We start from the raw sequence: 15,483 nt of genomic DNA on the forward strand, positions 1-15,483 counted from the left end.
TTATTGGTCATAAGTCCACCATCAGCACCCAGCAGATATGTCATGTGACACACTGTGACAGAGCCAGCCAGATCTATGATATGGCGCCCCCTGACTGTGAGTTATCATAATGCTGATGATTTTAACCAGTTGTTGATAGTTTTAGAGCAGATTTTACTGCTACAGGGCAGTCGTGCTGCGCAGGATCATATATATATATATATATATATATATATATGTATATATCTATACGTGATCCTGCATTTCTGGGTATCGGAAGCCGATCAACAGGTCCGGCGGACTCAATGTCTGCCGGTACCCGCGAATCGTTCTGTACACAGGAAGACTAGCAGTCTATGTAAACAAGGCAAATCGCCATTCTGTCCATATGGAAGACATTGATCATGTGTTCCTGCAAATAGGGACTGGGATCTATGCCTTCCCCCATGGTGAGAAAATACTTGTTAGGCACACATTTAACCCTTTGATTGCCCTAGATGTTAACCCCTTCCCAGCCAGTGTCATTAGTACAGTGACAGTGCATATTGTTAGCACTGATCCCTGTATTAGTGTCACTGGTTCCCACAAAGTGTCACTTTTTGACACATTGCAGTCCCGCTATAAGTTGCTAACTGCCACCATGACTAATAAATAAAATAAATATGTCCCCGGATTTCTTTTAAAAAATAGGGTCACCTTACAGCATGATGCAAGTTGTTCAGCAAGTGGTTGTAAACCTGAGACATGAAATATGAACAAAGCATATCGCAAAGCATATGTGTACTTGTCTCAATTAAGAGCACTAAGTGTCATTTCTGTCTGCTGCCTCTTTCCTCTGCTATTTACATGAGTCACTTCTAACAAGTTTTCCTGACACCAAGTGAAAAGTGGTGACAGGGAAGGGAACTCCAGCTGATTGACAGCCTCGGCTCTGTTCTCCTGAGCTGTGTGGAGGGGGGGTGTGTCTCTTCCCTCCAATCAGCTCCCCTCGCTGAGCTCTGCAGTGTGTAATTTTAGCTCTCCGTCCCCCTTGTGGCCAGAGTAAGTCACAAAAATGTTGTTATTTGTGACCCGTAAAGACCCAGATGTCTACCCAAGAAAAGTCAAAGCATCTTCTTCTTTTCAGGTACCACTGCTGCTTCCTCTACCCATTTTCTTTTAACTTAAAGCGGAATTCCACCCAAAAGTGGAACTTCCGCTTTAGGTATTCTAACCCCCTGACATGCCACATTTGGCATGTCATTTTTTTGGGGGGGGGAGCGGGTACCTAGTTTTGACCAGTACCCGCTCACACTTCCGCTCGGAGCGCCGCGGCGCCCTGAACGGAAGTTCTCCTCTCCCCCTCCCTCCCTGCAATTTTCTGGGACATGTCAGAGGTCCCAGAAGATTGCCGGCCAATCAAGACGCGCATCGCAACTCGCGCATGCGCAGTGGGTACCCGGCTGTGAAGCCGCAAACTGTCACAGCCGGGTGCCCACAGCAGTGATGCCGGCGCCGCCGAGACCAGAGGGAAGAGGATCGAGGCTTCGGGCGGCCGCATCGCTGGACCGTTGGACAGGTGAGTGAAAAGGCTGGAACTCCGCTTTAAGCTCCATTACCTTCACACACACTGGGATCCCACTGCCTTCTGTGTAGGGTATGTGAGAAGAACCCCAAGACCACTCTCTGCGCAGAGACAACGATATTCTCCACATTCTAAAGGTACAGTTTGCTTGATCCCTGCTTGGGCTTCTCGCAAAATTCTAGATGTGAGTACTGGCATTTCTATTATCCTTATGAATCATCCTACAACCATTTTATCTCACTTATACTACACTCGCCAGATTCTCTCATGGTGCTTCTTCACCCCTTTCTTCTCTCCGTCCTTTGGGGCATCTATTATTCTGTGTTACTTAAAGATGAATTCCAGGTATAGAAGTTTTTACATTTTCAGCTTGGATCAATGTACAGTACCTATGTATTTACCATACCTGTGGGATCCCTATAGAAGCTGTAAATCTCTGTAGTAGATACTGCTACTCCAGTGATCAACACTGGCTTCCAGGTCCCTCGCACTGCTGCATTGTGAACACAGGAGGTTTGTTGCTTGGTTAAAGAGGTGGGGCGGGGAGATCATGGTCTCTACCTCATCCAGTCAGAGAATGCAAAGCATTCTCTGTTTGCTGCCCATGCTACATGGCCAACTTACTGTGTTCAAATGCAGCAAGGCAGCCCCTCAGCAAGGGTCCCAGAAGCTAATGGAGATCACTGGAGTAGAGGTGTTTACTACAATGATTTACAGTTTGCAGAGAGATCCAACTGGTATGGTATATACACAGGGCTTTTTTTCACAGAGAATAGGTGCAGGAACTCTTTTCAAGTCACCCCTTGTCTCCGCCCCTACCCACCTCTGAGCACCGTTTCTTGGTTTCACCCATTACCCACCTCCGAAGACCACCCCTTTTAGATAATACAGTAACATTTGTGGTAGTAACTAATTTGTATTGAGCTTGGTAATGATAACAAGAAAAGCAGTAGAATAGATCCCCTGCAGCCAGCAACAATGGACCACTCACAACAAAACACCCCCCTCCCTAGCAGCAACAACAGATCTCCTCGCAGCCAGCATCAGCAGACCCTCTGGAAGAATAAATTCTCCCCCCCCCCAGAAACAATGGACCACCTACAAGAAAATACCACCCCCTTCCTCAGCAACAATAGACCCCCGGAAGCAACAGCAGATCTTTCAGCAGCCAGCAACAATAGACCTCTTCCTCAACAGTAGATCCCTCCCAGAAACGACTGACCCCCCAGCAACATAAGACCTACCCTTAGCAACAATAGATCCCCGGCCAGCAACAACAGAACTTCCCAGCAACAGACCCCCCTGCAATAATAGATTCCCTCCAGTGACAATAGATCCCCAGCAACCAGCATCAACAGACCCTGCAGCACACCTCCAGCACCCCTTACCATTACATACATTTAGTCCTGGAGGTGCGTTCCCCCGCGTTCCCGCTGAAAAAAAGCCCTGTATATACATATTTACATTGGTCCAAGCTGAACCAAAGTAACTATGTAAAAATATCTGTACCTGGAATTCCTTTCTAAGTATAGAGATTCTGTCAATCATTTTTACTAGTGAGGATTACAGATTATACAAACATATTTTGCAAGGAACTCCTTCAATGACCACAGCTTTTTCTCCAGTTCAGCCTTTAGAGATGGACCTTAATAATTCTTAAAATGCTGCCAACATTGGGAGGGAAGGCAAAGACTCCCCAAAAATGAATAATATACACCTCCTACATATCCTATAATAGAAAATCATATTATCTCCTGTATCAGGGATGCTTGGCCATTGAGTACAACCCCCTTCTACCCAAAGTAGCATGGAGGGCAGATCATGCCAGACTAATCTGGTTACATTTTTTGACTAGATTACCAATGTTTTGGGCCAGGATCGTGCTGTGGCCATAGCATATATTGATTTCAGCAAGGCATTTGATACAATTTCACATAATGGTCTAATACAAAAGTTGTATTAGCTAGGACTTAACCCTTAGGTTGTTCAGTGGACATGTAGTTGGCTAAAGGATAGATACCAGAGTGTGGTTGTAAATGGGGTTTACTCAGAACAGAGGCCAGCCACTAGTGATGTACCCTAGGGCGCTGTACTAGGTCCTGTTCTATTCAACCCCTTCATGCAGACGTAACGCATATATGTGACCTTCTGCTTTTAGCGGTTGTACCTGGATAATGCCTAATTAGCCGCTCGGCTGTTATTACAAGCAGTGGAAGAGGACGTCCCCCCACATTCACACCTTCCGCCACTCGCCCAGGCTTTCTCATCCCACTGGTAGGCCTGAGCGACCATTGGCTTTGATCAGATCTAGGTTTGAGTAACCCAGAATTTTTAAAGCGTCGTCTATGGAGACTTTTAAGTACCGTTGTTTGTCGCTATTCCACGAGTGTGCGCCATTTTAAAGCATGACATGTTAGGTAGCTATTTACTTGGTGTAACATCATCTTTCACATTATTGAAAAAATTGGGCTAACTTTACTTTTTTTATTATTTCATGAAAGTGTATTTTTTCCCAAAAAAATTCCGTTTGAAAGACCACTGCGCAAATCCAGTGTGACATAAAATATTGCAACAACCGCCACTCTTTTCCGCATCCATAAACAATTTAATAGGTTTTAATGCATATCCATAAGTTATATTTATCATCTGCTGGACAGGGGATTCAAACCCACCACCTCTCAGTTATTAGCCCAGTGCTCTACTACTACACCACAGTCAGGCTTGCTGATTAATTTAACACTTTCCCTGCCTATCTAACTTCTATCTCACCCTACACCCGATACATTCCCCTACACACAATTTCACATTCCTTCAGGGATAGTGTAGTGAGTTACATAGTTTATCAGATAGTGTAGTATAGTGTAGTATAGTTAATACATACATTTATATATAAATATATATATTTAAAAAAATGGAGTGGGGTTCCCCCTAAAACCCATACCAGACCCTTATCCGAGCACACAGCCTGGCTGGAAAGGATGGGGGTGGGGACTAGTGAGCGCCCCCCCTCCTGAACCATACTAGACCACATGACCTCAACACATGCTCTACCACTACACCACAGTCAGGCTTACTGATTAATTTAACATTTTCCCTCCCTATCTAACTTCTATCTCACCCTACACCCAATACATTCCCCTACATACAATTTCACATTCCTTCAGGGATAGTGTAGTGAGTTACATAGTTTATCAGATAGTGTAGTATAGTGTAGTATAGTTAATAGATACATTTATATATATACATATATATATATATATATATATATATATATATATATATATATATATATATATATATCTATCTATATATATATATATATATTTAAAAAAATGGAGCGGGGTTCCCCCTAAAACCCATACCAGACCCTTATCCAAGCACACAGCCTGGCTGGACAGGATGGGAGTGGGGACGAGTGAGCGCCCCCCCTCCATAACCATACCAGACCACATGCCCTCAACATGGGGGGCTCTGCCCCCCGAAGCACCTTGCCCCCATGTTGATGGGGACAGGGGTCTCTTTCTGACAACTGTGGGCTTTGGTTGTGGGGGTCTGCGGGGGAGAGGGTTATCGGAAGGAATCTGGAAGTCCCCTTTAACAAAGGGGCACCCAGATCCCGGCCCCCCCCCCCCCCATTATGTGAATGGATATCGGGTACATCATACCCCTACCCAAGTTTACAAAAATGATAATAAACCTCAAGTGGTGCATCCTAGAATTGTATTTGCTTTCCCCACTCCCTGGTCACACTGTTTTCTCATTTTGAAATCACCTGAAATAAGTCCCCCCCAAATCTATTTCTTCTGTAGTGCTGGCTAACACTGTACCCTCAATGTTGTACTCTCCCAAGGTATTTTTTTTCCCTAGGTTCATTATTTTGCATTTAGAAACATTAAACTGCAGTATCCACAGCATGCCAAATCATGTTCCATGTTACAGACACCTTCAGGGTTATCAACCCTATTACACACCTTTGTATCATCAGTAGTGATGAGTCGGACACCCCCCTGTTTGGTTCGCACCAAAACATCTCAAACAGGGGAAATGTTCTAATGAACATGCGAACAATCACAAGTACTAATTTTAAAGGCTTAAATGAAGATGACTATTAGTCATCCGCTGGCCAGGGGATTCAAACCCACAACCTCTCACTGAGCAGAACTAAGAAGCTCCAACTTCAACAAGCAAATGAAGACATCAGAACAGGCATACCTGATATCTGGAGGGCGGCAAGATCCGGTTGTCACGGGTTTAGATGGTTCAGGGTCAGGTGGAAGTTCAACTAATCTGTAGTAAGGAACACAATAAAGAATTCATAATGTAAGTTTATCTTCTTTCAAAAAAGCAAAAGGAATTCAAGTGTTTTCATTGAAGCGTTTTCTCTTAATATTACATTAAATAAAGACATGTTAGATAATTGCACTCTTCCAACCTTGTGGTACCAGATGGTGAAGACTCTATTCTGTTCCACCATGACTGTACCCTCATGTGCAAAACCAGCTCCATAAAGACATGGCTTGACCAGATAGGTGTGTTGAAACTTAAGTATGCTCTACAGAGCCCTAGCCTCAACCCTACTGAACATCTCTGGGATGAATTCAAAGAACGATTGTGAGCCAGGTTGCTTCTCATCCAGCATCATTACCTGACCTCACGAATGCTTCAAAATTGTGTTGAAATTGTACGCAAAAGTGTGGAGGCTACTATAGCACTAAAGTGAGTAGGGTGTGGCCAACTTTTTTAGGGGGCGGAGCCTGCATACCTAACGTTGTAATTTCCCTTTGTCCCAGCTGCATGTGTATCTGTCTGCATTGCGTGTACCGCTGAGTGCCGCTAAATGTGAGTACCTTTTACTATATCTAATAAAGACATTGGTATTCAGACGGAGAGCACTATATATGTCCCCTTTGTTTTATATATACACCGATTTCTGAGTTTGATTGGAGTTCATCCATCCACACCTGAGTGATCTATGTTGGGCTGCTAGGAGAGGATAATCCCCAGGCTGCTACAGCTGATATATGCGATCTTTGACCCTTTATGGGTCTGTGGCTGAGGTGAGAGACCATGATCTGGGTAGATCAGAGCTCCCGTGCTGGCTACTATAAATACCTGCTAACTCCCCAATACCCACACCCACTTAAACTATATAAAAAACACACTACTCAACTTGGAGTAAAAATGGCCAACATGGCCTTTTATTAAATAACAAAATATAAAATACTGAAATAACAATATAACAATAATAATAACAACAATAACCCAGATCTATGTTTGTGGTCCTTGACAGTACCATATAAAAACCAACTTCTGTGTCTGTGTCACCATTTGGCTTAGTCACTTCCCCAGCCGTTAAGCACCGCCTCGGGGACTAACACAGCCGACCCAGACACCCACCTGTACAATGTATAGGACGCCATACCTCGGATGGGTCCCCACCATTTTTCCCAAAAACCAGTTTGCTGAACCCCTGTCAAGGACCCCAAACCGCCAACTTAAGCAGCAAATTTTTAACATACCCCCAAAAGCAACAACCCTACTGACAAACCAAAAGGGGCGGGAGGGAGGGACTTTTCTTCCACGTTTTCTCCTTCAAGATTGACCTGATCCCTCCTACCCTGGACCTATATTTCAACCTCTCCACCCCCTGCCTGGACAACTGACCAATAAGGTAAGTGCCCCCTTACAGCCCACCTACTTTTGTCCCCCACTTGACCTTTACTGCACGATTCCCCTTCTCACCCATTCATGTATGCCCTATGCCTAGTCCTTTCTCTCCTGTCGCCGGGCATGTCTTGATCTGGGTAGATCAGAGCTCCCGTGCTGGCTACTATAAATACCTGCTAACTCCCCAATACCCACACCCACTTAAACTATATAAAAAACACACTGCTCAACTTGGAGTAAAAATGGCCGACATGGCCTTTTAATAAATAACAAAATATAAAATACTGAAATAACAATATAACAATAATAATAACAATAACCCAGATCTATGTTTGTGGTCCTTGACAGTACCATATAAAAACCAACTTCTGTGTCTGGGTCACCATTTGGCTTAGTCACTTCCCCAGCCGCTAAGCACCGCCTCGGGGACTAACACAGCCGACCCAGACACCCACCTGTACAATTTAGAGGACGCCATACCTCGGATGGGTCCCCACCATTTTTCCCAAAAAACAGTTTGCTGAACCCCTGTCAAGGACCCCAAACCGCCACAGCACCACAAGTGTGAAACCTTACACTTGTGCGCCCCTCCACACCCTCAAGGCCCGGTGGATCCCGTCCTCCAAACCCAAAAACCACAAGTCAGTGCCAATAGCATTGAGATGGACCCCATCCCAGCGAAGGAATTGTCACGTATCTCTCTCCAGCTCCAAATGCCGCACCACCAGGCCACCATTCCTGCTGACGAACCTCCCCACCTCCTTGTTCACTTTAATCCGGGCCTTATTAAGTTTGTCGACTGAACGAGCCGACCGCCACGAAGTGCGGGCCACAATGTCGGACCACACTACCAGCATATCAGGGAAGGAAGTGCGAAGCCTCAAAAAGTCAAACTTCACATCCCGAATGAGCTCACACATGGAGCGGAGACCCAAATCATTCCCGCCCACATGCAAAACGAGAATATCAGGGGCCCTGTCCAACCTGGCAAAGCGGGAGACTTCCGGCACGACCCTGCTCCACAGCATGCCAGGCACACCTATCCACCTAACCCTGCCATCCTCCCGGGGAACTCCCAATTGTCTACCGTTAGGCCTGACCTCCGCCCGCCTGGCCCCCCAGAAGACATACGAATGGCCGAGGATCCAAATCAGACACTGCCGGACACCTGCAAAAGAAACAAACACAGTGCACCCTACACCCAAAGCACACATACAAAACAACAAAACAAACACGAAAAATACGCAGAAAACATACACAACCAGGCCCCTATTCCCCCTCTGCGGAGGCTACTGCACCAGGTGGGGCCTGACGTAGGATCGGAACCTATGTGACTCCCACCGCCCAATGCGCCTGACCATGTCCTCTCCCAAACCCCAACGGGCCGCCTCCGTGGCCGCCCCGATGCGAAAAGAATGTGACGCATAAGCCGCCGGGTCGAAGCCCCCGGCCAGCAAACACTTCCTAAACACCGCCACAAATTGAAACCTGGACAGACAAGAACCGTCCAAGTGAACCAACAAGGCGCCACCAACCTCAGGCCGAACCTGAAGAAAACGATCCAGAGCCCCCACCGGGCAAACATCAGCTCCGTTGCCCCGAAACAGCTCCACCCACTTGCCTCTGCCCTGTTGGTCCGTTTTGGACCTTTGGAGACGAATCCGAACCGAGGAGGCAGTGCGCACGACGTCCTCCATCAGAAGCCCCCCAGCCACCCACGTCGATGGACTAACCAGTTCACCAATCCGGAAGGCCCCAAAGAAAGCCAACAGGAAGGCTGCCCTGAACAGCAAGCCCTCAAAAGATGATGAACAGATAGAGCTCAGTCTCCCCAAAATGACACCCAACACTGAAAAAGACACCGGACGCCGGGAATCGCGTCCCCGGTTACCCTTCCGATACCCCTTCAACGCCTGCCGCACCTGAAAAGCCTTGGTGAAATCCACCCCCCCTGTCAACTTGAACCAAAAGGCCATGCCCGCCAGTTTCCTATCCATGGCCGCCGCCGAAACTCCCCGCCCAAAATTCAAACACACAAAGTAATGCACCAGAGCGGACATATCCACCCCCAAAAAGGAACGCCATTCCGCCCACGCCCTGACATACGCCTCCCAAGTCGCAGGGCACAGTGACCGCCGAATCAGACTCGCGGCTCCTCCAAGGGGACCGTCCACAAATCCCGCGGACAGGGAATCCCATGCTGCTCCGCTGCCGGCGCCAACACGCGAAACTCGGTCCACTGGAAACGAGACAAAGCATCGGCCACCTTGTTAGAAACACCCGGAATATGCACAACATAAATAAAAACATTGAAACGCAGACACAACAGAACCAGATGGCGCAACAGGCTAACCACCGGGGGGAGGATGCCGAGATGTTATTGATCGCCTCCACCACCCCCATGTTGTCGCAATGAAAACGGACTATCCCTGTATGACTTGACAGCTACATCACTAGCCTAGTCTCAAAACACCAACCTAATCGCTCTCTTCATTGCTCTCAAAACCTCCTGTAAGTGACATGATCGCGGCGTGACATGATCGCGGCTCTGGCCACTCACAGCGCCGGAGCCGCCAAACCCGGAAGAGACGCCGAGGGAGCATGTCATCTCCCACAGTGGTGTCCGGGGCTCCGTGTCGGAGCTTCGTTTTAAGGTAAGTATTTCATAATGAGCAAGTATGCGATGCACACTAGCTCATTATGCCTTTGTCTTGAAGGATTTTTTTTTTTTTTCCAGTATACAACCCCTTTAAGTGGTTAATATTGTGATGCTGTGATTGGTTACAGCTAATCATATGATACCGGGTGCTGTTATTGTCCCAGGTACCATGTGATAGTTGTGAGACAATCACAGCATCACAATAGTAAGCAAGAAGTCATGAACAAAAGTCATTCATTTTGCTCACATGTAATCATGTGATCGCTATGATTGGTCAGTAATAGGGTTGAGCGGACACCTAGATGTCCGTGTTCGACGGGTTCGGCCGAACTTTAAAAAAAAGTCCGGGTCCGTGTCCCGGACTTTTACCGAACTTTTCCCGGACACCGAACCCCATTGAAGTCAATGGGGACCCGAACTTTAAGGCACTAAAATGGCTCTAAAACACCAAAGGAAAGGGCTAGAGTGCTGCAAATGGCAGCAAAACGTAATTAAGAGCATGGCAAGTGCTCTGCAAACAAATGTGGATAGGGAAATAACTTAAAACAACAAAAAAAAAACAGAAAAATAAAACAATGTTCTTCTTCATCTCTGAAGGACGAGGCCCATATGGAGTAGGAGGGAGGTTGAGGTGGTGGTGGATGTGGCGGTGACATAGGCGTGCGCACAGGGTGTGCTGGGTGTGCCTGGGCACACCCTAATCACCTAGGGCACATAGCATTGCCAGTGAGGAGATGGGAAAGATCTCCCTGGGACCTGCTCTGCTCTATTTCTCCTTGCCTACAGGTACATGGCCCCGATACATTACTCTCCCTGCTGGCAAACACATGCATGTGTATTTCAACTTTGGGGTGCACACCTTAATGCAATAGGCTGCGCACACCTATGGGCGGTGTAGGTGGAAGCGGCGGTGGAGGAGGACCAGGGCCGGATTAACAGCATCATGGGCTTGGTGCAGAGGATTTTGAAGGGCCTTAAGGGCCGTGCCTTGCCATGCACCCAGAGGAGGAAGGGTGCAGCCATGCATGCCTAATTCAACATGGGATGCTGTCTCTGAAGCCCATAAACACATCCATGCATCGCCAACTGTCCCTCCTTGTCCGGCCTTCACGCTGTGTGGGGAGGTTCTGAGGGTGCTGCCTGGGGAAGCGAGCATAGAAGCCAGACTTCTGTGTTTACAAGTGACAGAAGAGCGGTAACAGTGAATATGGCCAACCCGGGGCCTATATAAAAGGTAGGGGCCTGGAGCTGCAGCTCCAATAGCCCCTACATTAATCTGGCCCTGAGGAGGAGGACGAGGTAGCCAACACTGCTTCTTTTCAAAAATTTTAAATGAGGGTACACCCCAAAAGAGTGAGAAAGAGCAAAAATGGAACAATGGGTGGGTAAGGTCGGTATCCATTGCTATTCTGCATAAGGTACGGAAAAGTCCCGTGGGATCCATGCCTGGTTCATTTTAATGAACGTGAGCTTGTCCACATTGTCTCTGGACAGGCGGCTGCGCTTGTCTGTTATAACGCCCCCAGCCGTGCTAAATACCCGTTCAGATAATACACTGGCTGCAGGGCACGCCAGCACCTCCAAGGCGTAAAGGGCAAGCTCAGGCCATGTGCCCAATTTGGAGACCCAGAAGTTGAAGGGGGCAGACCCGTCATTCACTACATGTAGGCGTGTGCACACATACTGCTCCACCATGTTGGTAAAATGCTGCCTCCTGCTAAGACGTTCCATCTGAGCTGCTGGTGCTGCTGTTTGTTGTGGCGTGCTGACAAAGCTTTTCCACATTTCGGCCATGCTAACCCTGCCTTCTGAGGTGCTGGCGGTGCCCTGGTTGCGTTGGCGACCTCCTCCTCCTCCTCCTCTGCCTTGTGCTTCCACTGTGGCCCCGCTGTCAGATGGGAATGCCAGCAGCATGGCGTCTACCAGCGTGCGCTTGTACTCGCGCATCTTGCGATCGCGCTCCAGTGAGTGAATTAAGGACGGTACGTTGTCCTTGTAACGGGGATCCAGCAGCGTGGCCACCCAGTAATCAGCACAAGTTAGAATGTGGGCAACTCGGCGGTCGTTGTGGAGACACTGCAGCATGTAATCGCTCATGTGTGCCAGGCTGCCCAGAGGCGACGAAAGGCTGTCCTCTGTGGGAGGTGTATCGTCCGTGTCCTCTGTATCCCCCCAGCCACGCACCAGTGATGGCCATGAGCTGGCCTGGGTGCCACCCTGCTGTGAACATGGTTCCATCTCCTCCTCCAGCTCCTCCTCCTCCTCATCCTCCTCATCCTCCAGAACTGTGCCCCTGCTGGACAATTGTGTCCCTGGCGTTTGTGTGTGCAGGAACCCACCCTCGGAGCCCCTTGCGAATGACTGCCCTGAAAGCCTTTGAAATGTTACCTCTTCATCCTCCTCCTCCTCCTCCTCATCCTGTGCCACATCCTCTTCCATCATCGCCCAAATTGTTTTTTCAAGGAGGCATAGAAGTGGGATAGTTAAGCTGAGAATGGCGTCATTGCCACTGGCCATGTTGGTGGAGTACCCAAAACAGCGCAACAAGGCACAATATATGCAAATGTCAAATATGCAAACTATGCCACAATTTAATGTTTTTTACACCAAAAGGGTGTGTATTGAATAGCGGAATAGGATAAAAAAACTGTGTATCTCACACGTACAAACACAGACTAGGCCCGATTAAATTTTTTCCTACCCTAAAGGGAGGATGAGGAAGAGGAGTATGGAACATGCAGCACCCTCAAATCTTCAGAAGTATGAGATGAACCCCAAAAACTTGGAAAGGTGGATCTCTCTCACACGTACCAACACAGACTATCCCCCAATTTAACTGATCCCCAAAGGTTTTTGATTAAATAGCGGAATAGAAAATATGATCAAAAAAAAGTGTATGTATATCACACGTACACAACCACACTAGGCCCCAATTACTATTGTTTGTACCCCTAAAAGGCTAGATGAGGAGTAGGGGGGGTATGGAACAGGCAGCACCCTCAAACCTTCAGAAGTATGAGATGAACCCCAACAACTTGGAAAGGTGGATCTCTCTCACACGTACCAACACAGACTATCCCCCAATTTAACTGATCCCCAAAGGTTTTTGATTAAATAGCGGAATAGAAAATATGATCCAAAAAAAGTGTATGTATATCACACGTACACAACCACACTAGGCCCCAATTACTATTGTTTGTACCCCTAAAAGGCTAGATGAGGAGTAGGGGGGGTATGGAACAGGCAGCACCCTCAAACCTTCAGAAGTATGAGATGAACCCCAACAACTTGGAAAGGTGGATCTCTCTCACACGTACCAACACAGACTATCCCCCAATTTAACTGATCCCCAAAGGTTTTTGATTAAATAGCGGAATAGAAAATATGATCCAAAAAAAGTGTATGTATATCACACGTACACAACCACACTAGGCCCCAATTACTATTGTTTGTACCCCTAAAAGGCTAGATGAGGAGTAGGGGGGGTATGGAACAGGCAGCACCCTCAAATCTTCAGAAGTATGAGATGAACCCCAAAAACTTGGAAAGGTGGATCTCTCTCACACGTACCAACACAGACTATCCCCCAATTTAACTGATCCCCAAAGGTTTTTGATTAAATAGCGGAATAGAAAATATGATCCAAAAAAAGTGTATGTATATCACACGTACACAACCACACTAGGCCCCAATTACTATTGTTTGTACCCCTAAAAGGCTAGGAGTAGGGGGAGTATGGAACAGGCAGCACCCTCAAACCTTCAGAAGTATGAGATGAACCCCAACAACTTGGAAAGGTGGATCTCTCTCACATGTACCAACACAGACTATCCCCCAATTTAACTGATCCCCAAAGGTTTTTGATTAAATAGCGGAATAGAAAATATGATCCAAAAAAAGTGTATGTATATCACACGTACACAACCACACTAGGCCCCAATTACTATTGTTTGTACCCCTAAAAGGCTAGATGAGGAGTAGGGGGGGTATGGAACAGGCAGCACCCTCAAACCTTCAGAAGTATGAGATGAACCCCAACAACTTGGAAAGGTGGATCTCTCTCACACGTATTAACACAGACTATCCCCCAATTTAACTGATCCCCAAAGGTTTTTGATTAAATAGCGGAATAGAAAATATGATCCAAAAAAAGTGTATGTATATCACACGTACACAACCACACTAGGCTCCAATTACTATTGTTTGTACCCCTAAAAGGCTAGGAGTAGGGGGAGTATGGAACAGGCAGCACCCTCAAACCTTCAGAAGTATGAGATGAACCCCAACAACTTGGAAAGGTGGATCTCTCTCACACGTACCAACACAGACTATCCCCCAATTTAACTGATCCCCAAAGGTTTTTGATTAAATAGCGGAATAGAAAATATGATCCAAAAAAAGTGTATGTATATCACACGTACACAACCACACTAGGCCCCAATTACTATTGTTTGTACCCCTAAAAGGCTAGATGAGGAGTAGGGGGGGTATGGAACAGGCAGCACCCTCAAACCTTCAGAAGTATGAGATGAACCCCAACAACTTGGAAAGGTGGATCTCTCTCACACGTACCAACACAGACTATCCCCCAATTTAACTGATCCCCAAAGGTTTTTGATTAAATAGCGGAATAGAAAATATGATCCAAAAAAAGTGTATGTATATCACACGTACACAACCACACTGGGCCCCAATTACTATTGTTTGTACCCCTAAAAGGCTAGATGAGGAGTAGGGGGAGTATGGAACAGGCAGCACCCTCAAACCTTCAGAAGTATGAGATGAACCCCAACAACTTGGAAAGGTGGATCTCTCTCACACGTACCAACACAGACTATCCCCCAATTTAACTGATCCCCAAAGGTTTTTGATTAAATAGCGGAATAGAAAATATGATCCAAAAAAAGTGTATGTATATCACACGTACACAACCACACTAGGCCCCAATTACTATTGTTTGTACCCCTAAAAGGCTAGATGAGGAGTAGGGGGGGTATGGAACAGGCAGCACCCTCAAACCTTCAGAAGTATGAGATGAACCCCAACAACTTGGAAAGGTGGATCTCTCTCACACGTACCAACACAGACTATCCCCCAATTTAACTGATCCCCAAAGGTTTTTGATTAAATAGCGGAATAGAAAATATGATCCAAAAAAAGTGTATGTATATCACACGTACACAACCACACTAGGCCCCAATTACTATTGTTTGTACCCCTAAAAGGCTAGGAGTAGGGGGAGTATGGAACAGGCAGCACCCTCAAACCTTCAGAAGTATGAGATGAACCCCAACAACTTGGAAAGGTGGATCTCTCTCACACGTACCAACACAGACTGTCCCCCAATTTAACTGATCCCCAAAGGTTTTTGATTAAATAGCGGAATAGAAAATATGATCCAAAAAAAGTGTATGTATATCACACGTACACAACCACACTAGGCCCCAATTACTATTGTTTGTACCCCTAAAAGGCTAGATGAGGAGTAGGGGGAGTATGGAACAGGCAGCACCCTCAAATCTTCAGAAGTATGAGATTGTGTTCACTGTACCCCACAAAGATTGAGTTCACTGCACCCCACAATGATTGTGTTCACTGCACCTCACAAAGATTG

General features: G+C 46.8%; 2 protein-coding genes and 1 pseudogene across 3 annotated transcripts in view; all 3 read right to left on the minus strand.

Moving 5' to 3' along the window:
- The window catches only part of LOC309564195 (ovostatin-like), a gene marked incomplete at both ends in the record, with an annotated part of 115,061 nt that extends 108,098 nt beyond the window's left edge, over window positions 1–6,963 (minus strand). The window contains 2 exons of the mRNA XM_082268826.1: window positions 5,756–5,830; window positions 6,941–6,963. Coding sequence (XP_082124952.1) covers window positions 5,756–5,830; window positions 6,941–6,963 — 98 coding nt within the window. The remainder of the gene's footprint in view (window positions 1–5,755; window positions 5,831–6,940) is intronic.
- Window positions 6,964–7,782: 819 nt separating this feature from the next.
- Window positions 7,783–8,424, minus strand: LOC309564196 (annotated as a pseudogene). Its single transcript has one exon. The product of its transcript is annotated as an uncharacterized misc_RNA (transcript).
- A 75-nt stretch (window positions 8,425–8,499) lies between these two features.
- LOC309564197 (integrase/recombinase xerD homolog) lies at window positions 8,500–9,207 on the minus strand (the record flags this gene model as incomplete). The annotated part of the gene is made up of 1 exon (XM_082268827.1): window positions 8,500–9,207. One exon carries the CDS (start codon window positions 9,205–9,207, stop codon window positions 8,500–8,502), a length of 708 nt encoding a protein of 235 aa, XP_082124953.1.
- Window positions 9,208–15,483: the final 6,276 nt, after the last annotated feature.

The sequence above is a fragment of the Pelophylax lessonae genome, assembly GCF_965119305.1.
Source record: "Pelophylax lessonae genome assembly, chromosome: 9".
In the NCBI taxonomy this organism is placed as follows: domain Eukaryota; kingdom Metazoa; phylum Chordata; class Amphibia; order Anura; family Ranidae; genus Pelophylax; species Pelophylax lessonae.